The sequence below is a fragment of the Cuculus canorus genome, chromosome 24 (assembly GCF_017976375.1).
Source record: "Cuculus canorus isolate bCucCan1 chromosome 24, bCucCan1.pri, whole genome shotgun sequence".
Classification (NCBI taxonomy): Eukaryota; Metazoa; Chordata; class Aves; order Cuculiformes; family Cuculidae; genus Cuculus; species Cuculus canorus.
In genome coordinates, this window is record NC_071424.1 from 2,186,843 (window position 1) to 2,214,812 (window position 27,970).

At 52.6% G+C, this 27,970-nt stretch overlaps 3 protein-coding genes across 6 annotated transcripts in view; 2 read left to right on the forward strand and 1 right to left on the reverse strand.

Moving 5' to 3' along the window:
- The window catches only part of LAMB3 (laminin subunit beta 3), a 39,169-nt gene extending 20,730 nt beyond the window's left edge, over positions 1-18,439 (reverse strand). The window contains exons 1-5 of the mRNA XM_054087463.1: positions 16,130-18,439; positions 6,080-6,318; positions 5,477-5,817; positions 4,868-4,932; positions 4,207-4,361 (exon numbers count right to left, since the gene is read on the reverse strand). Of these exons, the coding sequence (XP_053943438.1) occupies positions 4,207-4,361; positions 4,868-4,916 (204 nt within the window). The 5' untranslated portion in view covers positions 4,917-4,932; positions 5,477-5,817; positions 6,080-6,318; positions 16,130-18,439. The remainder of the gene's footprint in view (positions 1-4,206; positions 4,362-4,867; positions 4,933-5,476; positions 5,818-6,079; positions 6,319-16,129) is intronic.
- G0S2 (G0/G1 switch 2) lies at positions 14,658-16,093 on the forward strand. Its single transcript, XM_054087462.1, has 2 exons — positions 14,658-14,814; positions 15,453-16,093. Exon 2 carries the CDS (start codon positions 15,502-15,504, stop codon positions 15,805-15,807), a length of 306 nt encoding a protein of 101 aa, XP_053943437.1. The 5' UTR covers positions 14,658-14,814; positions 15,453-15,501; the 3' UTR covers positions 15,808-16,093.
- Positions 18,440-22,666: 4,227 nt separating the features above from the next.
- On the forward strand, positions 22,667-27,834 carry LOC104060020 (11-beta-hydroxysteroid dehydrogenase 1). 4 transcript variants are annotated; one of them, XM_054087850.1, is made up of 7 exons: positions 22,667-22,804; positions 22,910-23,001; positions 23,589-23,719; positions 24,631-24,742; positions 25,324-25,509; positions 26,293-26,436; positions 27,470-27,834. In XM_054087850.1, the coding sequence occupies exons 2-7, from the start codon at positions 22,914-22,916 to the stop codon at positions 27,670-27,672; spliced, it is 864 nt and encodes a 287-aa protein (XP_053943825.1). In that variant the 5' UTR covers positions 22,667-22,804; positions 22,910-22,913; the 3' UTR covers positions 27,673-27,834. The 4 variants fall into 4 exon arrangements, with proteins under 4 accessions (XP_053943825.1, XP_053943822.1, XP_053943824.1 ...); XM_054087847.1 differs by lacking the exon at positions 22,667-22,804 and having other exon boundaries at positions 22,870-23,001; positions 23,589-23,793; XM_054087849.1 differs by lacking the exon at positions 22,667-22,804 and having other exon boundaries at positions 22,870-23,001.
- The last annotated feature ends 136 nt before the right edge of the window (positions 27,835-27,970 follow it).

Sequence of the window (27,970 nt, forward strand, 5' to 3'; positions counted from 1 at the left end):
CGTGGCAAAAGAAGATCATAGAATCACAGAATGGATTGGGTTGGAAGGGACCTCAAAGCCCATCGAGTTCCACCCCTTGGCAGGGACACCTCCCACTGGCTCAGGGGCTCCAAGCCCCATCCAACCTGGCCTGGAACCCCTCCAGGGATGGGGCAGCACCACTGCTCTGGGCACCCTGGGCCAGGGCCTCCCCACCCTCAAAAAACATTTCTCCCTAAAATCTCAACTTGATCTCCCCTCTTTCAGCTCAAACCCTGCCCCCTCACCCCATCCCTGCCCTCCCTGACCAGAAGCACCTCCCCAGCTTTCCTGGAGCCCCTTTGAGTACTGGAAGATGCTCTTCAATACAGAGAAAGAAGGTGGAGAAAAAAAAAAAAACTATGAGAAATAGGGTTTTTCTTCTGCACATTCACTGCAGGTCGAGACACATCCCTGCAGGAAAGAGCAGGGTGTGTCTGAACGCCTGAATAAGATGAGATAAGCATAGAGCAGCAACTCTTGGCTGCCGTATTACCTTCAGCAGGTCAGGAACACAGATTATTCAGCGGACACTCCCTAAACTAGAGAAAGCGATCAAATCCCCCTACAGTCCCATCCGACCACAACTATTTCATGATTTTGGGACTGCCTTTTTTGGTGTAAAAAAACAAGTTTGAGAGATGACGTGAATCTGCAAAGCAAATGAGCTGGGAGGTGCAGTAGCTTTTCAGCACACTTCTCCCTGTTCCAACACGCCGAGGGCCTGCAGGCAGCTTGTTTTGGAGCAGCACCGAGCTCCCTGCCCGACTCACGCAGGTGGGCAAGCAGCTGTAACCACCCGCGGCAGCAATAAGGCAAACAGAAGCATTAGTCTTGCACATATTCTCCTTTGCCTGTATTTTTGGAAGCAGCCAAAGACAACTCAGTGCCAAGAAACCACAGAGAGAGATGCTACAGACCAACGCTGCCAGGCAGCTGCCACCATCCCTCAGCAGGAGAAGAAACCCTCTGCTCTGCCAGGAGCTCTCCCAACGGGCGCATGCTCCAAAAATCCCTAGTTTAGAAATTAGGCTTCCTTGGGACCTTCTCATCTCCATTCCCAGATGGATGATCCCTTGTCACCACAACACAAAGGAGGATGAAGGTGGCTTCCCACCCATCACTGCTCACATCTACTGAGTGCCCATGAAGAGCAGGCAGAAAATCTTGGTGCTGGACCCTATGCAAACAACATTTTAATACTCGAAATCTCCCAAGGTCGGGGTGTGAAGATCACACCACGCACACGAACTGCTCTGCTGCGGGACGCAGGAAACGGAGCAGAAACACAAGCGCAAGGACACGCAGCTTCCATCCACTCTTGCCTCGCCTTTAGCAAAAGCTTTCCTAGTGATGCTCAGGGTGCTTTGGATACACTTCAACATTAATAAAACAACCGGCAAAGTCTGTAGCTATTTTCTAGTTCTGAATTTGTCTTTCAGCATTACACAAGCCTGGAGAAAGGAACAGCCCTCCTTCCAGAGAAGTGTTAATCCTGGTGGGTGCAAACACGCCACAGCACAGGTACCGCTGCTCCCAGCAGGGAAGCAAAGAGCCAAAGACGTGCACAGCCCTCGTGCGGTCACTTGAAAGGGACAGGCACAAGGTGAGGGGACTGGGAATCCGCTAAACCGTGTGAAAGCCTTCCCTTGGCTAGAGCAGGGAGCTACTCCGTATTCCATCACAGCGTTAGACTTAGCATTTAAATAGATAAGTTGACTGAGCTTCGAATGACACCTCAGTCAATGAGAGTATTTCCACACACGCAGCCTTTACGACTCCAAATCCAGCCTCACTTATTTTTCTATTGTATTTTCACTTTCCCTCTTGCTTTTCCTTTCTCTGCCGACTCCAACAGCCGTTTCCCAAGCGATTTCCAAGCCACGCCATTGGTTTGCCTGGCTCCCACCCTCCATCACTTTTCTAATCATCGCTGCAGTGCCCTGCGCTATAAATGGCAACACTTGAGTGTCCCTCTTGGATTTCACCAGACAGAGCCTCCAGCCAAAGAATGGAGCAATCCGGAGTGCAAAGTATAAAGGTTAGAGGGGTTTGGAACTGGAGCAGACAATGCAGCAGAGGCTGAAATCGATGCCCGCAGCCACAAAATTGCAAAAGAGCACCGTGGGGCTGGCAGCAGGGTGATAGCACGCGCCCGGCAGCTGGCACAACCCCTCATCCCATGCCCTCTGCCGAGATTGCAAAAAACGGCTCCAAATTTGTACCTATTTGGCAACAAAACAAGAGCAAGGCTTGTACCAAAAAAAAAAAGTCATGAGTCAATAAATCTAATCTTACGGGATGGGAATAGGAAAATGGAGTTCAGGGGATTAATTTTTGCTTAAAATAGGAAGTAGAAAAAGGGAGAAAAAATTAGGAAATGCTTATTGCCCAGGAATTTCTCCTGTAAAAAAAACAGGAGTTGGTATACACATACGTCCAGTAATCATCCCAGCTGCAGAACAGAAATAAGGCTCTGAGGAATCTGCTAACAGTAATGATTCATCTCTCCTTTCAGTAAAGGAAAGGATGACACGCACACAGGTAGGGAGTCAGTCAGCTGAGGAGGAGCCAGCCATGGCCAACAGCACCCTGGCCTGCATCAGGAATCGCGTGGCCAATAGGACCAGGGCACAGATCCTTCCCTCGTACTCAGCACCGGTGAAGCTGCACCTCAAATCCTGCTCATTTCTGCCCAGGGTGTAACGCAGCCCGCAGAGACACTCAGTCTCCACTTCAGAGCTCACAAGCGATGCAGATGATCACAGCCAAAGGCCCTTCAGAAGGATCTCACAAGGTCAGGCAAAAGGAATAGGCAGCCGTTTCCAGCCCTTTCCAGCCTTTTCCAGCTGGTTCTGGGATGACCAATGCAATCAAGGTTTAGCAGACACGCTTCTCACAGCCCACGCCTCCTCAAAGATGTCAAACGTCACATGAAGATTTCCAAAGTACATTTATGTCGCTTTCTTCAAGAATGAACAGAAATTGGGGTGAAAAGAAAAAATTAAGGGAGAGCAGGAATAATTGCCCTGGTTTTTGCCCTGTCCGTGGGCCACAGCAGCCATGAGAGGCAGCAGGAATGCGAGCAAACAATCTCACTCCTGGGACCAGCAAAACAGCTCTGACAGAAGTGAGTGGGAGTGTGAGCAGAGGAAATGCTCGACCACAAGTGTCAGGCTGGAAACCCGCCTGGCAAAGGGCAGATGCCGCAGCCAGGCCGGCGTCCAGGAGGAGGTGATGCTCATACCCGTCAGGGCCAGGGAGCTGCCCCAGCTCCAGACCAAGCAACACCTCCCAGCCATCCCTGAGCCCACAGAGGAGCAAAAATCTCTCCAGCCCAGTGAGAACATCGCCAACTCCACAGCAAATCCACTTACTGTCACAGTTTGGCCTTCAGCTTGCAGGGGAATTAAAAACAGATGAAGGCTGACTCACTCCAGGTGGATTTCACTGTAGAAAAAACTGCCTCGCTGGAGGGCTTCCATCTCCTTTCCTCTCAAGCACCACTTCCAACACCCTTTTTGCCTGTCCCGCACTGAACCCGCTCCCTTTTGAGCTGCTCCCAGGCGGTTACAGAGTTAACATTGCCCGGCCAGGCTTCAGGAAGGGCTCACATCAGAGACATCACCCCTGAAGCATTTTCAGCTCTGTGCTCAGGCAGACTTATCCTTCAACTTAGTCTGGTTTGGAGGCAGCTTTGGAGCCTGGGAATCTGCAGCTGGCTCAGACATTACCCTCCCCAGCACGATCTCCTGCCTCCACGCAACCAGCATGATTGAAAACAGTTGTTCAGTCAAGAGGATTTTCCAAGTCTTTATGAAAAGAAGCGTTCCCATCTTTGACAAGCGAAATACGAGTTTTGTTTATAACTAAAAACCCCAAGGATGGGAAGATTTGGGATATTTTGGACGCAAAAGCTTCTGTTTTGTCTCTGATGCTTCATGCCAAACCTTTGCTGCCCTTTCCCTGCCACCACATTTGTGCTCAGCCCCCCTCCCCAACCACAGGGATGGGTAGAGAAGGGCTCAAGGAAGGACCACAGATGCTGCAATGACCCCCGGCATGGTTGGAAGGAAGGTAAACATCTGAAATAGGTTAAACACATCCTTGCAGAAGGGTAGAAAGGACAGGATGGGTAAAGGCTCTAGCATCCCTCCGTGATGTTGAGGAGCACAGAGGTGAACGTACCTCCCCATGGGGTGTGCAGTACCTCTCGGTCTCAGTGAGGCCGCAGGTGGAGGAGGCTTTCAGGTGAGAGGCTCGTCCCAGCAGCAGGTCTCCGGTGGGGGGATAGCAGGCTCCCCGGGAGCAGGCTGGCTGGGCACCTGGCAGCCTCAGGGCAGCTGAAAGAGCCAGAAAACACGGTTTGGGGTTTTGTCAGGGTGGCACAGACATCAACCAGCACATCTCCTGTTTTCTGCAACATCCCAACTCCTGCCGTGCTTGGGATAAGCATAAAAATGTATGTGCTGAAAAGGACAAAGGTATTATGCCGCTGAGATGCCTTTATTTTTAATAAGAAAAAAGCATTTTAATGTGTTTTTATGAACAGTTATTTATGAAACCCTTCTTTTCCTTGACCCTAGCGTTTGGGCTGCAAGGATGCTCAGTTCCCTGCCCATCACGCCAAACAACCCTGTTTGGAGTCCGTTGTTAACCTTATAGCTGCCCCGACAGCCGGTGTCTCAGGACAGAGAGCAACCTTTTGCCAAACACCAGCACTGCTTTCAGCCACTGATCTCCCAGCTGCTGCCACAAGACTGCCACAAGCAGAAAGCCCACATTAGCACTGTTAGTATTTAGTCAGCTTCCCCCATTTCCATTTTGAAACACCATACGGGAGCCTTACCCAGAAGGACAAAGACCGCCCAGGGCCACGGCCAGCAGCGGGACTCCATGCCACTGAGGACACACCTAGACAAGAGTTTGCAGCATGAGCCAAAATGAGCAGAAGATGCCAGTCTAAAGCTCAATCCAGGTCCTTCACATTCCTTCTCAGTTTACAGGGAGATAATTTTAACAGGGGTGAAAAATCAAGAATAATAAAGAGAAAAATCAGATGCTCGGATTGAATTTTTTTTTTTTTAATATAAGAAGAACCTCAGCTTTTTGTCTAATTTATGAAGCGTGCAGAAGTCTCCTAAACTGTCTAAGAAACGGCTCTCTCCCTCAAACACGATCTTTAGGTTATCACTGAGGTGAACCACAGGAACCAGCACGGCACCTCGCTCTCAGCAGAGCTGTAATTTCCAACTGCCCGGCTCCCCGGGGACACGCCGAAGCCGCAGCGGGCAGGGAGACAGTGCTGCTGCTGAGCTGCAACACAGGGCCAATGCTCCAAGGAGTGTGCGCGCACACCCCCACACACAGCCACCGCTTCCCAGGAACACTGCACTTTCTGTTCTCCAGCCCCACCCTTCACCCGCATCTCTAGAATTGATCCCAGACCAAAACTCACCAGCGCAGGCGACGGCCCAAGGTCTTGTTCTATATGGAAAGAAGAAAAGCACAAAAACGACAGCAGAATAAGCATCCGCTGCCCGCTCTCCACGGGAAGTCCTGTGGGAGAGCCCAGGGGAGACAGAGCTGCCAGCACAGCCTCAGCAGTCGCAAACCTCACCTGCCCTGGTCCCTGTGCCAGAGGAGCCCTGGTCCTGGTCCTTGCAGCGTCCCACACCTTCGTGGCGATGGCTCTGTCTCCTCCCAGCAGCCGATCTGCACCGCAAGAGCCCTCTGAGCGCTGGCTCTCTCCTCTCCCGGCTTTTAATGCGCAGCTGCCTCACCTGGGAGAGAAGGTGCCTGTGGGTGCAGGAATGATAAAGGCAGTGATTCAGGGATCTCCAGACACACACACCCAGTTGCCGCGTAACTCGCAGGGCGCATGGCCACAGACATAAGTCACTCTGGAGGATGACAGCAGCGTGAACCAGCAGCTCTGCAGGTAACAAGCGAAGCCCATCCATAGATAAGCCCACCAGGAAAAGGGTGGCCACCACCAGGACATCGCCAAGCCAGCTTGAAACCAAGTCCCTCCAGAGCCGCAGAGCGCCCAAATGCTTACCCACCCTCGCAGATGGGTCTTGCATCCATGCTTAGCATCACGACAACAAGGCAGCACCGCTATCAGCGCCTCGACTTGATTGTTTAAAGCCTAATTAGGGATGTTCATGGGAGTTATAATCCCACTGGATAGTAGTCACACATCAGACTTCAGCCTGAAGGCGACCTCGAAGGCAGTGACTGGGCGATGCAGGCAGTGTTGGTCACGCAGCCCCTTTCCCATCTGCAGCGCTGGAATTCCTCAAGACACAAAATTAAATAAGATGAGCTTGAAGATAATCTGCAAACGCCATCCTGTGAACTCACCAGAAGTGAAATAAATCAGAGAGTCATCAAATTTTTTAAGAAGCATAGTTCTTGTTTGGATAGCCAGAAAAGTGCCAAGAGTTCCAAAAGGACTCTTTATCATACCAGGATTGTTTCTAATAGTAGCTTAGGAGGCTGTAGGAGACCCTGAGCCCTGGCTTCACGCCCAGCTGATGAGGAGCCCTTCTCTCCTACTTGGGACCTAATTCTGAGCTCTCTTGCACTTGACACCTCAGCTGCTGCAGTTGCTTTACATTAGGATTGATGGGGACGGTACCATCAGTGGGGAGAGTGGAGCTCAGCAGCTTGCACACACCACCACCACCACACACACGGCTCCCAAGCATTGCTCGCGTGCTACGTTTTAGCTAAAACACAGTTTTTCATCCTCAGAAACATTTATATCAAGCCTCTTCCATTTACTTTACTGAAATAACCCCAAAAAATCACATCCTCTGCCCTGCTGGAGGGGCAGCTCAGCAGACCACACTACCTACCTCCCCATCCTCACGCTGAGACACGCAGGCACAGGCAAGCTGAGGATCAGGAGCTCAGAGAAAGGGTACACACAGAGATGAGGAAAAAAAATATATTATCCCCTAGGCTACAGAATGTGAAACATTGGCTGAGGTTCTGCCTGGCTGAGGTGTGCCCGCAGCGCTGGGTGCGCCTGCCCTCACCCTGTTAGGGCTCAGCTATGCGGTAACACCACATTCCTTCTCCAGCAGCGAAGGTACCTCCTCCCCATCTCAGCTGGCAGCAAAAAGGAAGTGGGAATCAATGCTGGAATGGTTTACAGAGAGACGAGACGTGCCATGAGCTGACGACACCGTTCCTGCACGCTGGCTGTGAGCAACCGCCGCACCGTCAAACCCATCGGCAGCGTAACGCGGTGCAGGGAAGTGCCAACCACCCACCCCAGGCTCTGCGAGAAATCACATCAAGCTCTCCTAATTTCTCCTGTGGTGGAGCAATTGTGTTGGAGAAGGCAAAGGAAGGGAAGGCCAGGTTGGATGGGGCTCTGAGCAGCCTGATGTGGTTAAAAATGTCCCTGTTCCTGCAGGGGGGTTGGGCTGGATGACCTGTAAAGGTCCCTTCCAACCCAAAGCAGTCTATGATGTTATAAGGTCCGTTGCTGGTGGCCTGTTCTGCCCGGTTTAAAGGCAAAACACACCCAAAAGCACTGGTAGTCAAACAGAGAGGCTGAAGCCTTGGAGAGACTGTAAATGCCTTCAGCACTTCGATCCTGCAGCACTGAGCGTTAATATGCTCTGTAATGGTGATCTTTCACCCCAAGTTATAAAGCACAGGACATCACAATTCCACCCCACAAACAAGGGAAATGCTTGGAAAATGCTATCTCAACCACAAGCTGTTCCAACGAGGTAACCAAAATACCTGGATCCTGCCTTTCCTCCTCCCACCTTGCCAAAGCAAGGCAACCCGTTTAGGGCTGATGGTTGGACTGGATGAGCTTAGAGATCTTTTCCAATCTTAATGATTTTATGATTATCACCTGGAATTTCAGGCTCTACAAGTTCGAATGACAACAAAAGCCAGGAATAGCCTCATTTCTAAAATATCTACTGCAACTCAATAAAAGCAGGAAAGAAACAAAAGAGCTGCCAGCAGCTGGGATATCTCAGCTCAGCGGATCCCAGGCAGTCCCGTGCCCCTGAGCTCAGGCTCCCGGGCTGCTCCAGGCTGGGCTCTGCCCACTTTTCCAGGCACAGACGACAGCGTTGCCCTGAAGACCAGGAGGCAAAGGTGCATTATAGATCAAGATGCATCACGACAGCAGAGCCGGCCAAATACAGAGACGTCGACAGTAAAAAGACACTACAAAAAGTAAAATAAAATTGTTGGAGCAACCCTCTGCCATCAACGTGAGGGACAAGAAAGATTCTCCCAGGGCTGCCAGTGCTCTTTCAGTTGAGCCTGCGGCTGCACCAACCTGCACCGTTCTGTGTCAGAGCCCACAAGCCTCAGAGGGCTCGGCAAGACCTTCCCTGGAAAACAAATAACACTCACTAGGGCAGGAAATTGTGCTTTGAGTCATGGGATGTACCCTGCCCTAACACGGCATTAGGGGACACTACCCTGCTGGAAGCATCTGCTCCAGGATGGATGCACAACCAGTCCTGAGGAGCTCCAGCTTTCAGTGCGCCAACGTGAAGTGCGAGAACACTTAACTTCTTGAAACCAAAAATCTCCATTAAGGAAAAAGGACGCTAATTGAGTATAACTTCATAGCTTGAGCACATCAACATTAAACAATGCTCAATGCCGTTGCTGTATTGTTTATTGAAGGATGAATGAATGCCTGAAACACAAGTTCTGAGAGCACATTGGCTATAGGGGCAGCTGCTATTTAAATCAAAAAACAAGACAGAGGGTTGATTTGCGAAGTGATGCCAAGTGGGATCTTGGCACAGGGGAGAGCAGGCTCCGGAGTTGTGGCTGCCCCATCCCTGGAGGTGTTTGAAGCCAGGTTGGATGGAGCTTTGAGCCCCCTGATCCAGTGGGAGGTGTCCCTGCGCATGGCAGGGGGTGGTTCTGGATGGGCTTTGAGCTCCCTTCCAATCGAAACCATTCTGTGATTCTATGAAACCACCTCCTCGCTCCAGCACACGCAGATGATTTCAAACACTGTCCTTGCTAATTGTCATGCTTTCTTTTTTAAAAGCATTGCCGGAATTTCTAATGAAATTCCAATTCGTGTCCTGAAAACCCTACACCTGGCCTGAAAGCAAATAAAACTTTGAACAGATATCCACCTGACCTAGTCTGGGTCTAAATCCAGGTTACCTGGGGAGCTGGCTCCAAGGGCAGCATCCCTCTGACTCAGCCTATGGAGGCTGCTGCCTCCCTTTGTGTCCCCGCTCGGTGCCGCGTTCCAGCTGCAGGTAAGTCTGGGACGTGGGCTGCATGGTGGCTTCTCCTCCTTGGCACAGCCCTGGCCAAACGCAGCCGATCCATGCACAACCAGCCCAAGCCCAGGGGAGGTGGGATCAGCTCTCCTTCGGGAGTGATGCACCAGCTGTGGACTAAAGCTATAGCAAAGACTGTCTGCATTCAACCATAAATCAGACTTCTCCTTTCTTCCCACTGGCTCCTTTCCACACCCAGCAGTTTCACGTGCCCAGACGCACACAGGGTCAGCCCGGGCCCCCGCGTGGCTGCCCATCACTCGCAGCACAGCGCGATCCGTGCAGCTAAGCCGAAAGGATTGGCAGGCTGGGAACCCTGCCTGCTTTCCACTGGGAGCCTTGATAAACTTATCCCTGCAGCGGAACATCTCTATTTTTGTCATGTCCCCATTTTCTAAAGGAGAAAATATTCCATTAAGAAAGTGTCCGGCTACCCTCGGGAGGATTTCAGCTTTTCCAGGTTACGGTGATGGAGCAGGGAGAGGGTCCCTGTGCTCCTGCTGCCCAGAAAGCCCCTCGGCACAGCAACCCTGCGCCTCCACCTGCAAGCACAAAGTTTAAACTCATGGGGTATTTTGGAGCCCTCTTTAAGCCTCATATCCTCCCTTGACAGCACAAGTGGTGACTAAAACGGAGGTCACGCTATTTTCTCCTCCTGATTGCGAGCTTGTTCCTCCCCCGGCCAACTTGAATTGAGACAAGGGACTTGCTGTGCATGGGTTTGATCCTGCCAGAGTAAAAGAGAAGTGTTTGCCTCCTCTTTCCCCACCCTGGGCTGCACGTGGGGCTGGAACACCACGGAGCTTGTGCTTGTTGCGGACAAAGTCCAGCAGCACCGACCCTTGTCCACACATGGACGTGTGGAAGATGAGGCAACACATCTTTCCACCTCAGCAATGCTCCTGCCGGGACCCACCGAGATGATCCCATGCCACATTTTAGGAAGTGTCACCAAGTGGCAGAGATCAGCTCAGTGTTTTGGCTCCAGTTCCCTTCCACAGTCCTGCAAAACCTAGAGCCAGGGCCCGGGCTGGCAGGAAGGGACCTCCAGTGGCCATCAAGGCCAAGGTGCCTCCCAGTGAGGTCAGGATGGTCCCCCTCAGCCTCACAACTCTTACACTAAAGCATTGTGTTAATTATGGTTGAATGTCTTCCTCCAACGTAAAGTTAAATGAAAACCCAACAAAATTGGGTTCAGAATATGGGTTCAGACAAGAAAACATGGCCGGACCTACAACAGGTTGGCTGGAAGAGCAGCCGGGTGCAAAATCATGTGAAACGGGGGTGATGTGAGGTGCTGAGCACCCAAGTCCGCACCTCCTCCTCTCCAGGTGGCAGCTCTGGCTCCTCCAGACCCCACAGCAGAGCACGGCCACAAACTGACCAAGGCCACCACAGCTGAGCCATGTGGCCATCTCACACCCAACATCTACCCTGTCTTCACCCTGCGCCTGTCGCAGCCTGAGGAAAGACTCCTCTGTACTCGCCCCAAGCAGGTACACAGCAGAAACCACCAGGGGAACAAAACCTAGTTAATTTTTTAATAGGAACAGGCCCTTAACGTGGCTTGCTGGACTTCGAGGTTTCCTTTTCTTTTTACACCTCTATTTTACTGAGCCGTTTTGAGGGGTAACACCTGCAGCACACTCACGCCTGAGCAGAACGGCTGTCCTGAAGATTTCTTGGAGCCTCCTACAGGGATGCTCTGGCAGCCGGGGCTGGTCCTTACGCCAGAGTCAGTTCCCTTCCAGCCCCTCTTGCAGCAGGCGTCCCCCCAAGCCGCCAGCACGCACCCTCCGCGTGCCCAGCACCTGTCATGCCCCTGCGCAGGATGAGGATCTGCCCGTGCTGCCAGTGCAGAGCTGTGTGCCGGCCAAGGGACACAGCTGAAACTGGAGCCAAACCACCTCTTGCCAGCCTGGAAACCAAGCCCTCTCCAGCCCCTCTGTGGAGCTGGAAATGCTCACCGCTCCTCTCCTCAAGCACGTCCACCCACAGCTCTTGCTCCCAGCGCTCCCATAGTGGAGCATCGTCCAGGTCATCCCTGCGCAAAAGGAGCCACACCAGCCAGAAAGTTAAACCTAGGCTGGAAGGCTTCACATGCACCCTCCAAAGCAACTTCAATGCTACTCCAGAGCAGGCACCGGCTGAGCTCAGCACGCACAAAGCTGGTGAGCGGAGCTCAGCTGAGGAGCATCATCTCCCTGAGCCGCTCCGAGCCATCCCGTGTCCCAGCCTTCCCCAGGTCGGCGATATCTAGGTTAAGCCTCAAGTTCTTCCGCTACTTTGCAAATTCAGGCAGAGGTCTTCTTCCAGATGACGTTAAACTCATGGAGTTTTCCCAGCTATAAAGCCCGGTTTAATCAAAGTTGCAATTAAACCTGACAACCTCCTTGTGCAGACTCTGATAAATAAGATTAGGAACATCTAAAATTAGTGTAATTTAGTGTTAATCATTAATCCTTTTATCCACTCTTAATCCAATTTAAATGTCCGCACAACGAGCTTGCACAGACTTTGTTACTCAAATTTAAACCGAAATTGAATTAAATATAATTGAATTAAATCAATGCAATCCAAGTGCTGTAATAAGAGGTGTTTGAAACAGATGATTATCAGCTGCTTGATTAACCCTCAGAGTTATTGTGGGCTCTGTGCTCTCCCTGCAGCTCTCAGGACGTTGGGATCATATCGGCATCTCTGTCTCTGTTTAAGGAATAGCAAATACCCTTCCTAGGCTGCAGGTTGGAAGAGAGACTTTCAAACATCAGGGTCAGGAGGCAAAGAATATCCTGCCTCAAAAAAAAAAACCAAAAAAATCTTTTTTTAGGCAAAAGGTCATGATTCCAACTCTTCAGACTGACCTTTGCTTCTTGCACACAGACACGCTGCTTTTCTGGTGTTTGTGCAGGGCCCAGCTCGCACGGCTCATCATTCCCGAGGGCTGGAAGGTGAGCGCACGGATCGCATCACCGGGAGCCAAACGCCAGCCCTGGCCAGAGGTACGGTGCCCTTGACCTTTCCCCTGTCTAATTGCTGTCTCCTCCGGCTATCTGCTCCTCAACGGTCATTTTCCAAAGCCTCGCAGAAGAGAAAAACACAGCTCAAATGCAGGAATCAGCCGCAACCTTTGCTGCCAAGTTGGCAGAGAAGATAAGGACCTTTTATTTCAAGACAAAAACCCAGACGCTGAGGAGGAATAGACAAGTCTTTAGCAACTTTTACAGCCAGTCTTGCAATACAATTTCCTAAGCACATTCAAAACTTGCATAAAACCCCCAAGTTTTCACTGGCAGAGTTTTCTTTGCTGTGAACTCCCTCCCGCCTGGGCGCTGGGGGGTGGAAAACCTCCCTCGACGTGCGGGATGTGAGGAGCGATGGGTGACTCAGTGCTCCACACACGCCTGGCACACAGTTCAGCAGGGAAGGGGGAAAACCCCAGACCGAGAAACTCAAGCAGCACAGCCCTCCAAGAGGCAGGATGGACACCGGCCACGCTCAGGGAGCAGAGCAGCGCGCGGGGCATTAATGCTCAAGAAGGGCAGGAGAAGAGGGGAGGAAGACAGCAGCGTCTGCACCTAGAGGGTTGGAAGCAAGAGTTCGGAACCGTGACCCCAACACAAGCCAGGCTTCAGTGTGGTTTTACTTATAGAATCAGGGAATGGTTTGTATTGGGACCTTAAAGACCATCCAGTCCGACCCTCAGTAGTCAGTTCAGTGGCAGAATTCGCACCCTGAGGTAGTTTTTCAGAAGGGAAGGTGTTTAAGCCCTCCAACAAAAGAAAAAAGGGAGCGTGGCTAACACACACATGTTCTGGTGGTTCCTATGTCGCTCAGACCTCTCTCCCACACTTGCAGATGGAACCAGTGCTCGGCCTTGGCTGTGCCACGCACACAGACAGGGGCAGGAATGGGAAACACAGCACCAATGATTCGTCACATCACAAGCTTTTCACATCATAGAGAAGTTTCTCTGAGCTGGGTTGAAATAAAACCCAGCTCAGGTGCAACAAAGCCCCATTCCCTGGGCTACCAACCCTGCTTTCCATAAGCTGGGGCAGGGAGTAAGAGAGCCCCCCTTTTCCCGTTTAAAGACAAGCCCTGTTCAGCTCCAGCTTTGGGGGTTAGGAACAGGGTTAGGAACAGCCCTGGGTGCCCCTCCAGGGGATTCAGCCTGGGGACCCACCAGGCAGCAGCCTCCTTCGCAGAATCATTCACCAAGGCTCCCTCTGAGCTTTTGCTCTTTCTATTCACACCAAGAGCTCCTGAAAAGCGCTGCTATCGCACGAACCCACACTGTACTGTAATTTCTATATGCTGCCCTGGTAAAGGAATTCACATCATAAGGATCAGACAAGAAATTCTGCCCTGACGCATCACCTTCTCTGGGAAATCAGAAGTTGCACATCCCAACAACTTCTCACAGCTTCTCTAAGGTCAGCAGGCACCAAAACACGTGCGGTTCTCCCAGCCGGAGCAGTGCCTGTGTGGGGATGGAGGCATCGCGGATGCAGGCGATGCAATCTGCCATACGGGACTGGTGCAAGGCTCTCGGGCAGCGAGCCAGGGAAGAAGTGTGACAATCCCGTCTTCTGCTTTGCCCCAAAAAGGAAATAAACTGTCCTTCCCCTGAGTCACAAGGAGCGACACAACTGGGTGTTAGAAAATTTCCGCACTGAGCATAGGAAAAGCGAAGAACGGGGTCTTTGCAGGTTGCCTGGAACTTTTTCTAATTTAGGACTTTCCAGTCATTCTTATTTCCAAGAAATCAAGACTGACACATATTCATCAGCCGTTTACTGCCTATAGAACCCCTTCAGAAGCCTCTCCACCCCTTATCCCGGGTAACACCTTTGTCTTGCTCCACTGAGACAGGTTTTTTTAACCCCTTCACTACAAGAAAAGGCAGTAAAGGGAAAAACATCGGATTTGATGAACTAGACTGTGCCCAAATCCAAACCCTAGATCCAAAGGCTCCAATGTTTTACAAGCTATGGACACAGACCCTCTCCCCCCTGGCCAAGGACTTGCTCAGACTAAAGCTATTTTGTTAAGCTAAAGTGAAATATTAAACGTTCCTTATAGGAGCAGCCAGGGAGCTGCGTTCCAAGTTGTATATCGGATCTCTGGCTGCGAACCAGCCTTTGGAATGATTTATTCTTCCTCGGGAGGGGGAAGGGAGAACAACTTTGTAAATGAAAAAAAAAAAAAAAAAGATAAAAAGAGAGGGTGGGGTTTGGTGTTTTTTTTTTTAGCTTGGAGGAATTAAGTGGGGGAGGTGCCAAGAGCCGAGGGCGGCCCGTGCTGGAGGCGTGCTGGGAGCATCCCTCCCTCTGCATCCCGCCCCGTCCCGGTGGCAATAAAAGGAGGCAGCGGAGGGCAGCGGGCAGCAGCTGCCGAGCCGGGCAGAGCCGAGCCCAGCAGAGCCCAGCCCAGCAGAGCCCAGCTCAGCTCGCAGCGCTCACCGCCCCCTCCCCTGCCCGGCAGCAGCCGCCTCTGGGTAAGGGATGCGAGGAGTGGGATGCGGGAGGACGGGGAGGGGGGCAAGAGGATGCTGCTGCCTCCGGGCGAGGGATGCGATGGGGGGGATGCAGGGGATGCACAAGGGGGAGAAAAGGGAGCGATGGGTGGGATGCAGGGGATGCATAAGGGGGAGAAAAGGGAGCGATGGGGGGGATGCACAAGGGGAAAAGGGGGAGCGATGGGTGGGATGCAGGGGATGCATAAGGAGAGAAAGGGGAGCGATGGGTGGGATGCAGGGGATGCACAAGAGGAGCGATGGGTGGGATGCACAACTGAGACAGAGGGATGTGATGAGTGGGATGCAGGGGATGCTGCACAAAATATGGGGCCATGCCATAGGGAGACCAGCTGGATTCCCTCCTCACTCCCTCCCTATGCACGGGAGGGTGCAGCTGGATTCACCCCCTACGCCGCAGCCCAGCTCTGGAGGGTCTGCTCTGAAGCTGCTCAAGCACTGGGGTGATGGGGTGGATGTGTTTTCCTGAAGGGATCCTCTAGCAAAAATCCAAAATCCCAACTTAAAGCGGGGTTAGGGGTCTGTGGAGAGCTCTGATCACCACAGGAGAAAGCAGCTGGATTTAACTAATGTAACTCTGCCTCTCTCTTCTCTTGCAGAGCTGACACCTTCCAAATCTGCTAAAAACAAACAAACAAACCAACAAAAATGGAAACCATGCATGAGCTGATCCCCTTTGCCAAAGAAATGCTCAGCCAGAAGCCCAACAGGAAAATGGTCAAGCTGTACATGCTGGGCAGCGTGCTGGCGTTCTTCAGCGTGGTTATTGGTCTGGTGGAGACAGTGTGCAGTCCCTTCACCTCCGAAGGGAGGCTAGAGGAGGAGGAGGAGAAGAAAGCTGCCCCGGCACGAGAGCAAGAGCTGCCTCAGAAACAGGAGGATTTGATCTTGGAAAAGAGCAAGAAGACGGTGGCGATACAGAGGGCCCTGGTGACCAGACAGCACGCTTCCTAAGAGCCCCGCGCCCGGAGAGCTGCCTGCCAGCAACCAAGCACAAGAGACTCTGCTGTCCTATCGTACCTGGTGGTGGTTCCAGCAAGAGAGAAAGGTTGGCTGAAGGAGGAGACCGCAAGGACAAGACTTGAAAGAAGTGAACGGTTATATTTGCTGCTGTGCAGCAGTGGGGAAAAAATACCTTTTGTTGGTATAAAAATGTGCAAGATGCACAGCATGGTTTCTTATTTTTATTACAGATGCATTTTACAACATTTTACAAAATCAATAAATATTTTATATGGTACTGGTGCTCTCCAAGCTGCATTTGTTTCAAACTCACCTCTTACAGATTTGCAAGTGCCCGTGCCTCTGTTTCCTCCCGGGGGTAGCAGGGGGGCTCAGGGAACAGTCGAGGGTGGTGAAGCTGCTCTGGGACCAAGGGGGGTGGCCTTTCTGCACCTCCAGCAGCGGCTCTCTTCCAAACTGGGCCAACTGGGATGAGGGGAGGAGGTGGCATTTGTCTCACAGGATGGCAGATGCATGCCCTGAGCTGGAGGTGGGGTTGTACTTTCCTGGGTTATCTGGGTTTAATGACACAGATTCACGCCTCTGCCATGGCACTGTGCGCCCAGAACTGTTTAAATAAAACCCTGCCCAAACCCTGGCAATCCTTTAACCAGCTACGGAGGCTGAACAGCTAGAAAAGCTTTAAAAACAATCTTCTGCCTTTCCTAGGACCCTTCACAAACCCTTCACAGGCACCTAATTACATGGGATAAAATCAGCTTCCAGTATTACAAGGGTGTCACAGATGGAAAGACTGGAGCGCGGAGGGACGTGATGGCATGGTCAGTCTGGAGGGTGTGGAAAGAGGGATCAAAACTCCAGGGCACTGCCAGCCTCACTGGAGGACTTTCACCTCTTTAAAAACCTTTCCTGGGCTGAGTAATTATCTGTAGCCTTCGGAACGGGGTCACGTTAGTTAAATAAACCTTCCAGTCAACCACCGCTGGAAGATCCCGAGGGAAGGGAAATAGTCCCTGTCAGCCATGACTGGGGCAGAAAATCCCTCTTTGTCAGCTCAAAAGCCACAACCAGGACAGAAAATCCCTCTTAGACTGCTCAGCGGCAAAGAGGGGGCAGTGGGCAGATCCTGCTAAACAACTGGCACCGCAGCCGGGAGATGCACAGCGACATGCTGCCGGCTGGCTCAGAGGAAAACAAGCTCAGCTTCCGAGTCCGTCTCTGCTGACCTCCACTGCTTCTGGATTTGGACCTCAGGTCCACCTTCACCCCATGGCCACGGCCGCCTCGCACAGTGCTGGCACCCTGCTGCCCTCACCTCCTCTCCACAGTTATCCATGGAGTTTAGGAGCTTAAAGCAAAGAGGTTTGTGGAACAATCAAAATAGCTTCTGCTAGGACAGCTAACGGGATTAGACAGCTAAAGCACCGCGCCGCACCAGCGGTCCTGGAGCCAACACGGTATCCCCACGTCCTGCTGAAGGCGATCTCCAGCCTCCTGACGCACTGCGAGCTCAGAGGTCATCACCTCCCGCATCTTCACCCTGAAAGGTCGGCCCAAGAGGTCCAGCCTACGCGTTGCCGTGCCCACAGCGGATTGCACCGATGTTAGACAGGACTGGCTCCGCAGAGCTGTGAATTTGACACATATTAATGGCTGACTTTACCACAGTCACCACATAAAGTCTTGTTTAAACCACACAAGGATCAATTCAGCACGCAGGGAGGCTTAGTAATCCATTTAGCATCGCTTTAACCCCGATGAATGACAGACTTGCCAGATGCAACGCATTAAAAGGCTTCGGCAAACTTCTCCATCTTTAAACCACAGCGCGACTCTCCGAAACAGCCCCTTTCCCGGCTCCGTCTCCTGAGCCCCCTCACATCTGTATTTCAACGCTAGACAAATCGCAGGCAGCCTTGGCCACAAATACAACCCCTTGCAACCAGGAAACTGCATCCGCACACACCGGCAACAGAGCATGGCAGAGTCATTCCCAAAGCCTGGATGTGAACAGCAAAAAGGAATTTAATTAGAAGCGCTAGGACGAACCAGAGAGCAACGAGGCACAATAAGAAGTGCAGTCACTGCTAGGAAGGACACCTCACGCAAACCACAGCATAGAAGCACGTGGAACATTTAAGACTGAGTTAAACCAAAGTCCCGAGAGATGGGCTCCTGAGGAGAGCCACACCGCTGCCCCAAGGTGTGAGTTACGTTGCTGAGTCTGCACGAGATTGATTTTAGTTATTCTCTTTAGTCTTGTCTGTATCGACCAGCAGGGTGAGAGGGGATTCTGACCCTCTGCTCCGCTCTGGTGAGACCCCACCTGGAGTCCTGCATTGATTTCTGGAGTCCTCAGCACAGGAAGGACATGGAACTGCTGGAGCGAGACCAGTGGAGGCCACAAAGATCATGTGAGGGCTGTAGCATCTCCCATAGAAGGACAGGCTGAGAGAGTTGGGGTTGTTCAGCCTGGAGAAGAGAAGGCTCCAGGGAGACCTTAGAGCAGCTGCCAGTGCTGAAAGGGGCTCCGGGAAAGCTGGGGAGGGGCTTTCTACATGGGCATGGAGTGATAGAAGAAGGGGAATGGCTTTAAGCTGAAAGAGGGAAGATTAAGACTAAATATTACTAAGGACTTGTTTTGTGGTGAGGGTGTGGAGGCCCTGGCCCAGGTTGCCCAGAGCAGTGGGGGCTGCCCCATCCCTGGAGGGGTTCCAGGCCAGGTTGGATGGGGCTTGGAGCCCCTGAGCCAGTGGGAGGTGTCCCTGCCCATGGAGGTCCCTTCCAACCCAAACCAGTTTAACTTGTAAATGTGACATTTTCCCGATGCATTAAATCCTCAGGAAAACTATAGCTGGCAGGAAAGCTCGTAAGTATTTGTCTGAACCCATCCTGCAGCACCTCCTCTAAGATCTTATTTCAGCTTGGAGCTGTAGTCCAGGCTTTCATCATACAGAGCTGTAGGCCACCTGAGACCCAGCAGCCCTCTCTCAGAAGGACATGAGCCAAATATCTTTGGAGAGTCCTCACTCTCTATTTTTGCAGGTTGGGCTCCGGGTGTTTCAAGAGCTGCCAGGGTAAAATCAGGGGCCCAGATAACAATATCAGCCTCTGCTACCCAACACCAAGGGCACTGGGGACACGGAGAGTGGCCAAGACTCAACGCAGCCACAGCACCAACAGCCAAATATCAAGGCAGGAATTCCTGAACCAGGCACATAGGGGGAAAAAATAAATTCAGCGCTTCAAAACGGCTTAAATATCACAGTATTTTCTCCAAACCAGTGAGTAGAAATGTGGTATCAAACCAAAACCAGTCCTGCAAACATCTCGAGCTTCCCGTGGGACCCGAGAGCACATTTGTCTGGAGCAGGACAGCCGTGACAGCGATGGTGTTTGCTGGATGTCGGCACCACCCGTGGGCCACGTCCACAAGCCACGGTGAGGCGGCTGTGCTGAAACACACTCACGTCTGTCATGGCTCAATAGCATCGTGTTGACATGCACGCCAGCCTAATGTGAGTCTAACCAAGGGCAACCCTTTCAAACAGTGATATCCCTACGGTAAGGAAAGGAATCAGATCCATGGTTATGGTAAAGCACCCTGGGAATGAGAAATAATGACTCCAAGTCCACGTGATAAAGGAAAGCAGGGGGTGGGAGAAAGAATACTCTACATTTAACAATGGTTTAGTAATGGGATTGAAAAAAGCCAAATATCACTCAAAAGATAATCAAGAAGTAGAGTCCCAATTCCTGCCATGTGCTTTGGAGTCCGTGAGTTGTGTGCAGTAACCTCCCCAAACCCCAGCGCCGTCCTCGGAGCGCGTCCCTCCTCCAGCGGTACCCGGCTGCGGGCAGGGGCTCTCCCCTCGGCTGCTCTGCCACTTTGCCATCCCAACAAATTCCCTTCACAGATTTCTTTCCTCCAAGTGAGCTTCAGTCGGCACTAAACACAGAACTGCAGAGCAGTCAGCCCAGCGTCGAGCATCGCCCCGGAGCATCACCCCATCTTCAAACAGATCAGCCATACCGAAGCGACCTGCAGCGGGGAGATACATCCAGGCTAACTCGGGTGAAGCCCTTCCAGAAACAGCAGGTTGCTCCCGCTGGGCCCCAGGGCTCCCTCACCGGGCTGGGAACACCAGCCGGCTCCTCTCTGCCAAGCCGTGAAAGTTTGGCAGCAGCAGCAGGGCCAGGACCAGCGGAGATCAGAAAACACATTTCTGTAGTCGCCTCTTCCTTCCTCTCCCTTCCCTCGCTCCCCGCCTCCAGGGAAAGGTTAAAAACAAGTTCTTAAGTTGCATTCAGCAAAACAAACGCAGAAAAAGCTGTGAGTGGGAGTGAGGAGCGGCAGTGCCCTGGAAGGGTGACAGACAGCCAAGAGCAAACCCACGCCAGCAGCAAACCACGGCGGGATCCGGCAACTCCTGCTGCCACCACAGCCCCAGCCTTCCCAGGGACCACACCAGCAGCTCCCCCTGCTTCATTTCCACACAGGACACCCCAAATGGCACAGACCCAAGTTTTCCTTTATAAACCTTTATTTACATCCAATACGTTCAGTATTTCAGTTCTTTATTATCACTTCTTTTGCTTCATGCAACATCTGCAAACAGTCGCAATTAAACAAGGCACCAGCGAGGCAAGCACCACGTTCGGCTCCGTACCCACCAGCCCCGTGTCCCCCCCGTGCCGACACGGAGCAAAGAGCACGACACCTTCCTGACACACTTGTGGATGGTGCACAAAGGTTGGCAGTTATCACTCTCCTGCCATACCCTAAGAGCCTTTCTCCCTGCCGGCAACACAGACAAGATCACAGCCAAGGAAAGGTTAATGAGGGTAATCTTGTTGAAGCCAAGGAATGAAATGGTTGCCTCGTGATCATGACCCAAGTTCAAAGCAAAGGGAGGCAGGAAAAGGCAGAATGACGGTCGTGGTGTTATCTGATCAAATATGGGTCAAGTGCTTCTTATCAGAGAGAAAGTTGAGACTGAAGGAGAAAGACAAAGACAAAAGCAATAATCGATAAAGCAAAAGCAACACTAGAAAGCTCCACCGTCCCACCAGGTCACTGAATTGAATGATTTTTATTTTAAAGCTGCAATAGGAAAGAGAGTTTTCTTTAAATAATACTTTCTGGCTGGTTATAGAGGAGGGGTCTGAGAGGGGACAACCACAGCCCTGTGCTCACACAAATCAGACCATAGAGTCACTGAGGTTGGAAAAGAATCACAGAACGGTTTGGGTTGGAAGGGACCTCAAAGCCCATCCAGTTCCACTCCTGCCATGGGCAGGGACACCTCCCACTGGATCAGCCCCATCCAACCTGGCCTTAAACACCTCCAGGGAGGGGACATCAACAACTTCCTTTGGCAATCTGTTCCAGTGTCTCACCAGCACCTAAAATCTCTAGGCTCATCCAGTCCAACCCCATCATGCCTACTAAACCGCATTCTAAGTGCCACCTCTAGATGTTTCTTTAATGCCTCCAGGAATGGTGACTCCACCACTGCCCAGAGCGGATGGGACCACAGTGCAGTGCTGACACTGCAGGTGAGGCTCTTATCTCAGCAAACCCAGCTTTTCTGGCTGATGAAGCAGAGGATCTACCAAGGCAGCTCCAGAGAGCACATGAAGCTCCAACAGAGCATTCTCATGCCATAGCAGGTACTGGCAATGGAGATCCCAGCACCAGACGAGGGCTGGAGCACAACTCATACCAACTGTGCAAAATCAACGGCATTGAGTCTGCCACTGCCCATACCAAGGGAGCCGGCAGATGTTACGTGGTTCTTCCTCAGGCTATGTTCACTTAAAGGCAACAATGCAAAACTCAAAACAGGAACTGCAGCAGCAAGGATCCTCATTTCTCTGCACGAAACAAGACCCAGGGTTTCATCGCAAACCTCCCTGTGCCGGAACGTTGGTTTGGAGCTGGGGTGCTTGCACCCCCGGTGATGGATTCAGCACAACCCTCTCAGCCTCTGCTCCCTCATACGCTCCTGATTGGACTGGATGAACTTAAAGGTCTTTTCCAACCTTAACGATTCTAGGAAAAACAAACCCTGTCTCAGCAAAGCATTTTTGGAGCTGTTTGGGGAAGGTCCCACTGCTCAGCATAGAATCATAGAGTAGCTTGGGTTGGAAGGGACCTTAAAGATCACGTAGTTCCTGCAATGGGCAGGGTCACGTCCCACTGGCTCAGGCTGCCCACGGTCCATCCAACCTGTCCTGGAACACCTCCAGGGATGGGGCAGCCACAGCCTCCCTGGGCAACCTGGGCCAGTGTCTCGCCACTCACATAGCAAAGAGCTCGCTCCTTATGTCTAGTCTAAAAGTGCCCCTCTCCAGTTTATACCCATTGCCCCCCATCCTGCCACTCCATGCCTTTGAAAACAGCCCCTCTCCAGCTTTCCTGGAGCCCCTTCAGGTACTGGAAGGTCGCTATAAGATCTCCTCTGAGCCTTCTCTTCGCCAGGCAGAACAACCTCAACTCTCTCAGCCTATCAGCATCCCAGTGCCAGGCAGCAGCCTCAGATTATGGAACAACGATGCCCTGGGGGGCACAAAATGTTTACTGCACACCCTCCCCACAGCACCAGAGCCCCCACTTTCTCCCCCAGTGCCTGCCCCACCGCCAGGCTTTCATCTTACCCGGGGCCACATCTCCATACGCATCGGCGTACGGTGCCAGCAGGAATAAAAGACTGTTTAACCACCTGCACTAGGCTGCCTCTGATGTTCTCGGAGTGAAACTTGATGCTGCTCAGCAAAGACACACCTCTTCCAGGGTGTTGTGCAAAATTCTGCATTTTAACGTAGGACAGGAAATATGAAAAGAGCCCCGGCAGAACCCAAACAGCACCCTTGAATAGGTCAGGTCTGCCAGCTCCGGCAGGGAGCAAATTAAAGGGTTTTGCTTCCCTTCTCCATCCACCGTGATTTTTCCAGTGCTGTGGAAGTGCAGTTCCTTCGCTAACAGGTTTTAAAGGATTGGCATCGCTGCTTCCCTCTGGAGCAGCCCTGCAGAGGGATTTTTCTTTCCCCCCCTCCCTTCTCTTTCATGTTTTATTTCCCAACTCCACAGTGGGATGGGTCGGTGGCAAAAGATTGCAATCCCCTTTTTGGGTTTGGTTTTGGCCTTCTGGTTCTATTCTGCAAGGGAGAACTTCAAGCCGGGTGAGTATTAAAAGCGTATTTGTCTTTAAGGGGAAATCTTAAAAGCCACATTTGAGTATTTTGCACAGAAACTGGATAGAGCTTGGACCAGTCTGAGCCTTTGGGTGGTGGCTGATATGGGAAGTTGTTTTAACAAAGATTTGAAATCAAATGAGCAATTAATATGCAGGAATAGTTCCTAAGGGAGGAGGAGAGGCCGGGATATGAGATGGAGAGGGGTCCAAACGCTCTCTTTTCTAGTGTGGAACAAAAGAATTCAGAAATATGACTTCAAAATGTAGGATTTTAAGGTTTGAAGCATGCACAGAGGAGATGATTCTTATTATGGAATAGCTGAGGTGTTTATAATTTGTGTCCTGACCAAGAGTCCTGTGCTGTTGCCGTGTAGCTGCCTCTGGAGAGGAGCTGCAGCCGCTTCCCAGAGCGGCTTTTTCCAGTAGATGGAAGAGCGTCCTGGTGCCGGACGGTCCACACTTGCAGGATCACTTGGCTCCCAATAAACCGCTCCCTCTCAGGGACGCCAGGGGACTGGATTGGATTTTTAAATAAGGTTTGGATAAATTCAAGCCCTGTGCCTTGGTCCCCAGAGATGCTGAAAGGGAAGCGGGTGATCGTCACCGGGGCGAGCACTGGGATCGGCGAGCAGATGGCGTATCACCTGGCGCGGATGGGAGCTCACGTTTTGATCACAGCACGGACAGAGGCCAAACTACAGAAAGTAAATGGCAAGCTAAGCGCTCACACACGCACATGGGTAGCAGCGTGCACACAAACGCCAATCTCAGCCCACAGGTACACACACGAACATACACACGTGCGACTGCCACGGTGCAAACAGCCTACAGACACAGCTGCACTCACGGGGACACATACCTGTGCTGCCCAAGGCTCTGCATGCACAGAAACCCCTCTCCTGGGGACACACGCACCCTGCGCGGCACAGAGGATTGGATTTAAGAGTTGTACACACACAATCCCATCCACATGGGCTCCCTCAGCACATACACACACCTGCCTTCCAATGCGGTGACAGACAGGCTCCTGCTGACCCTACACACAAGCAATTCCTGCACAGACCGCAGCCAGCCCACCCTGGGGGTGCTTAGTCCAGAGAAAAGGAGGCTGAGGGGAGACTTCATCCCTCTCCACACCTCCCCGACAGCAGGCTGGAGAAAGGTGGGTGTTGGGCTCTTCTCCCAAGTAAGAAACGATCAGAGGAAATGGCCTCAAGCTGCACCAGGGGAGGGTTAGATTGGACATCAGGAAAAAAATCCTTCCCCAAAGGGGTTGTCAAGCATCGGAACCAGCTGCCCAGGGCAGTGATGGAGAGCCCGTCCCCGGAGGGATTTAAGAGCCATAGAGATGTGGTGCTTAGGGACGTGGTTCAGTGGGGTTGGACTCAAAGATCTTAAAGGTCTTTTCCAACTTAAAAGATTCTATGGGTAACACATTGCCCAAAGAAATAACTTTTCAGGCTCCCTTTCAAGCTTAAAAGGCCCCAAACATACTCCTGAAGCTCCAAACCGCTGTTTTAAGGCAGGGACACAGCACACTGAGCACTCATTGCGTACGACACCAGCCTTCCCAGGGCAGGGAAAGGGCTCTCTCACACATGGGGTGTGTGTGCAGGTGGTGGAGCGGTGCCGGGAGCTGGGAGCAGCCTCTGCGCGATACATCAGCGGAACCATGGAGGACATGGCCTTCGCCGACCACGTGGTGAAGGAGGCAGGGACCTTGCTGGGTACGTTCACAGCCTGCGCTCCACAAGTGACAGCTGAACACTGCATCTCACCTTGGCCATGCTGCTTTTTGCTATATGTCCAATAAAAGATATGGAACCGGGTGAGGTTGTCCCTTAAATCTGCCCTTTGTGACCCCACGCCTCTACCCGGCTCTATCGCTCCAGCTCCAACTGAACCACACTTGCAATTTCAGCTCTGTGCCTTCAGGGCATCCTGTCCCAGTACCAGAATCTCGGATTTCATCACCCCCAGCTACTGTGGTCGGAAACACTCTCCGGCCAGCGGCAGCCTTGCTATTGCAGGCATGGGTCATGGCTGTGGAAACACAATGTTTCAGCTCGCCTGCCCTGCGCCCACAGAGAACTCAAGGGTGATCTCCCTTGTGCCATGGTACTTGCATTTTAAACTCGAGAAAAACAAAAATAACATTTTTTTCTGGCAGCCCCCATCCTGACTATATCCCTGGTTCAGATATGAGTGACAGCCGTGACCCAAAAACCTGATTTCTTTTGCCGACATTTACTCTGCTCTGCTGGTTGCAGACCCCTCCCAGGCACTAACATCAGGTCCTCTCTTGCAGGAGGCCTCGACATGCTGATTCTTAACCACGTCGGCGCATCGTACTTCGGTTACTATAACGGGGATGTTGAGCACGTACGGAAGCTTCTGGAGATCAACTTCCTCAGCTATGTGGCCATGACCACAACCGCCCTGCCCATGCTCAAGGAGAGCAAGGGCAGCATTGTGGTGGTTTCATCCATGGCAGGTAGGTGACACGCAGTGGGCTGATTTGCAGAGGCACCAGGCATCCTAAAGGAGCCATAACTACTTAACACACTCAAAAAAATCAACCCAGATCCAGATTTTTTTTCTGTTTTCTCAATGGAATTTGCTCTCTGAGGCAACTCAACCCCCCAGGTTGCTTTTCAACCATCCCTGTAATTACACCCCACACCCTGGTGGACAGGCTCACAAAAGCAGAGCTCAAATACCCCTGTTTTTATGGAGAAAAGTGGAAATGCAGTAACTTCATAGAATCATACAACGCTCTGGGTTGGAAGAGACCTTCACAGGTCATGCAGTCCAACCCCAATTTCTCCCTGCATCAGTCCTGCGACTGTTCATCTCGATTTAGTAGGTCAAGTTCCTACTGATAGTTGTGGAGCGAGTTATTGACTGACTCTATTCACAAAAATCATGATGCTGTTCTAATGGATTCCTATTGACTTGGGGAACTGCATCACTTGCAGATGTCCCTGCTCGGTACGGTGGTTAAGCCTGCTGGTCATCAGCTCAGTGGCCAGAGACAAGAGCTTAAACTCCACTCCATTTCTCCCCTCCGAGGGTTTCCCAGTTCCCACGGTTGCTCACACCCTGAGCACAGACAAGAGACAAGGAAGCTGGCAGGGATGCATGTGATGCTGCTGTTCAGGTGCAAGGATGACATTTCACCACCATAAACTCCCTTTAGGCACAGAATTTGATCTGATGAAGGGCAGAACAGAGGTTTGGGCAGAACAGCTCTAACAGAACTTCACTCTGTGTCCAGGTAAAGTCGGGTTTCCCTTTACGGTTCCCTACTCTGCAACTAAGTTTGCCTTGGACGGATTTTTCAGCTCCCTGAGACAGGAATTCACCATGCAGAATGTTAATGTCTCCATCACCCTCTGCATCCTTGGTTTTATCGATACCGGTGAGTGTTGTTTCATCGGCCTCAAATTCTTCCCAGCTTCTCACCCCACCCCTCAAGCCTCTCCGCCACTACTTTCCCCCTTCACCTCTGCCACTTTCCCCCACCCCTGCTGTGGTGGGAGTGTGTGCCATCTGCTATCCCGGGGATCCCACCTCTCTGCCCCAGAAGGAACCCCATTCCGCTCCCGGAGCCCCTTCCCACTCGAGGAGCGCCCTCCTCTGGTCAAGATACCCCCTACCCCAGCCAAGGAGCTCCCGCTGCCCCCGCTCGAGCATCCTCGCCCCCCATGAGGAGCACACCACCTCAAGCATTCTTCCCCCTCCCCACAATGACCCCCACCGCCGCCTCGAGCATCCTCTTCCTCCCCATCCCCGCCTCGAGCACCCCCCTCCTCTCCACTCCCTTCCCGCGAGCATTTTCCTCCTCCCCATCCCTTCCTCGGTCTCGGAGCCCCCCCACTCCTGGCTCGAGCATCCTCTTCCTCCCCTCATCCCCCTCCCCATCCTCGAGCATTTTCCTCCTCCCCATCCCTTCCTCGGTCTCGGAGCCCCTCACTCCTGGCTCGAGCATCCTCTTCCTCCCCTCATCCCCCTCCCCATCCTCGAGCATTTTCTTCCTCCCCATCCCTTCCTCGGTCTCGGAGCCCCCCCACTCCTCGCTCGAGTATCCTCTTCCTCTCCCCGTCCCCATCCCCGAGCATCCCTCCCCCCAGCATCCCCCCCATCCCCCAGCATCCCTTCCCCGAGCACCCCCCCATCCCCGAGCATCCCTCCCCTCCATTCCCCAGCATCCCTCCCTCCAGCACTCCCCCTTATCCCCGAGCATCCCCCCCTAATCCCCCCCATCCCTCCCCCAGCACTCCCCCTATCCCCGAGCATCCCCCCCCAATCCCCCCCCATCCCCAGCATCCCTTCCCCCCCCCCCCCCCCCATCCCCGAGCATCCCCCCCCAATCTCCCATCCCCGAGCAGCCCCCCCATCCCCCCCATCCCCCTCCCGGTCCCGTGCGGTCCCCCCTGACGCGGTGCCGGCAGAGCGGGCGGTGCGGGATGCCGCGGGAGTGCTCCTCTCGCCGCCGGCGCCGCGGGCCGAGTGCGCGCTGGAGATCGTGCGGGCGGGAGCGCTGCGGCTCCGCGAGCTCTACTACCGCTACGGCTCCACCCGCCTGCCGCTGCTGCTCCGGGACTGCGCCGCGGACCTCCTCGACTACCTCGTCCGCAGCCGCTACCGCCTCTAAAGAAGCGCTAATTAGCGCCCTCGTTATAGCCATGGCCCGGCGCGCGCTCTCCTGCATCCTCCGAGCGCCTTTCCGGCCCGGGATGAGGCGTGGGAGAGCGGAGCCCTTCCCTCCCGCAGCGCACGGGAGGGCAGGAACGAACCAATTACTAAATAAAACTCTCCAAGCCGACAGCTGTGTGTGCTCTGTGCTGGGGTTTGGCCCGAACGGCGCCCAGAACGGCCACAGCTCCACTGGAAGAGGAAAACTGAGTCCCTGACTTAATCCTTAAATCGTAGAATCACAGAAAGATTAAGGT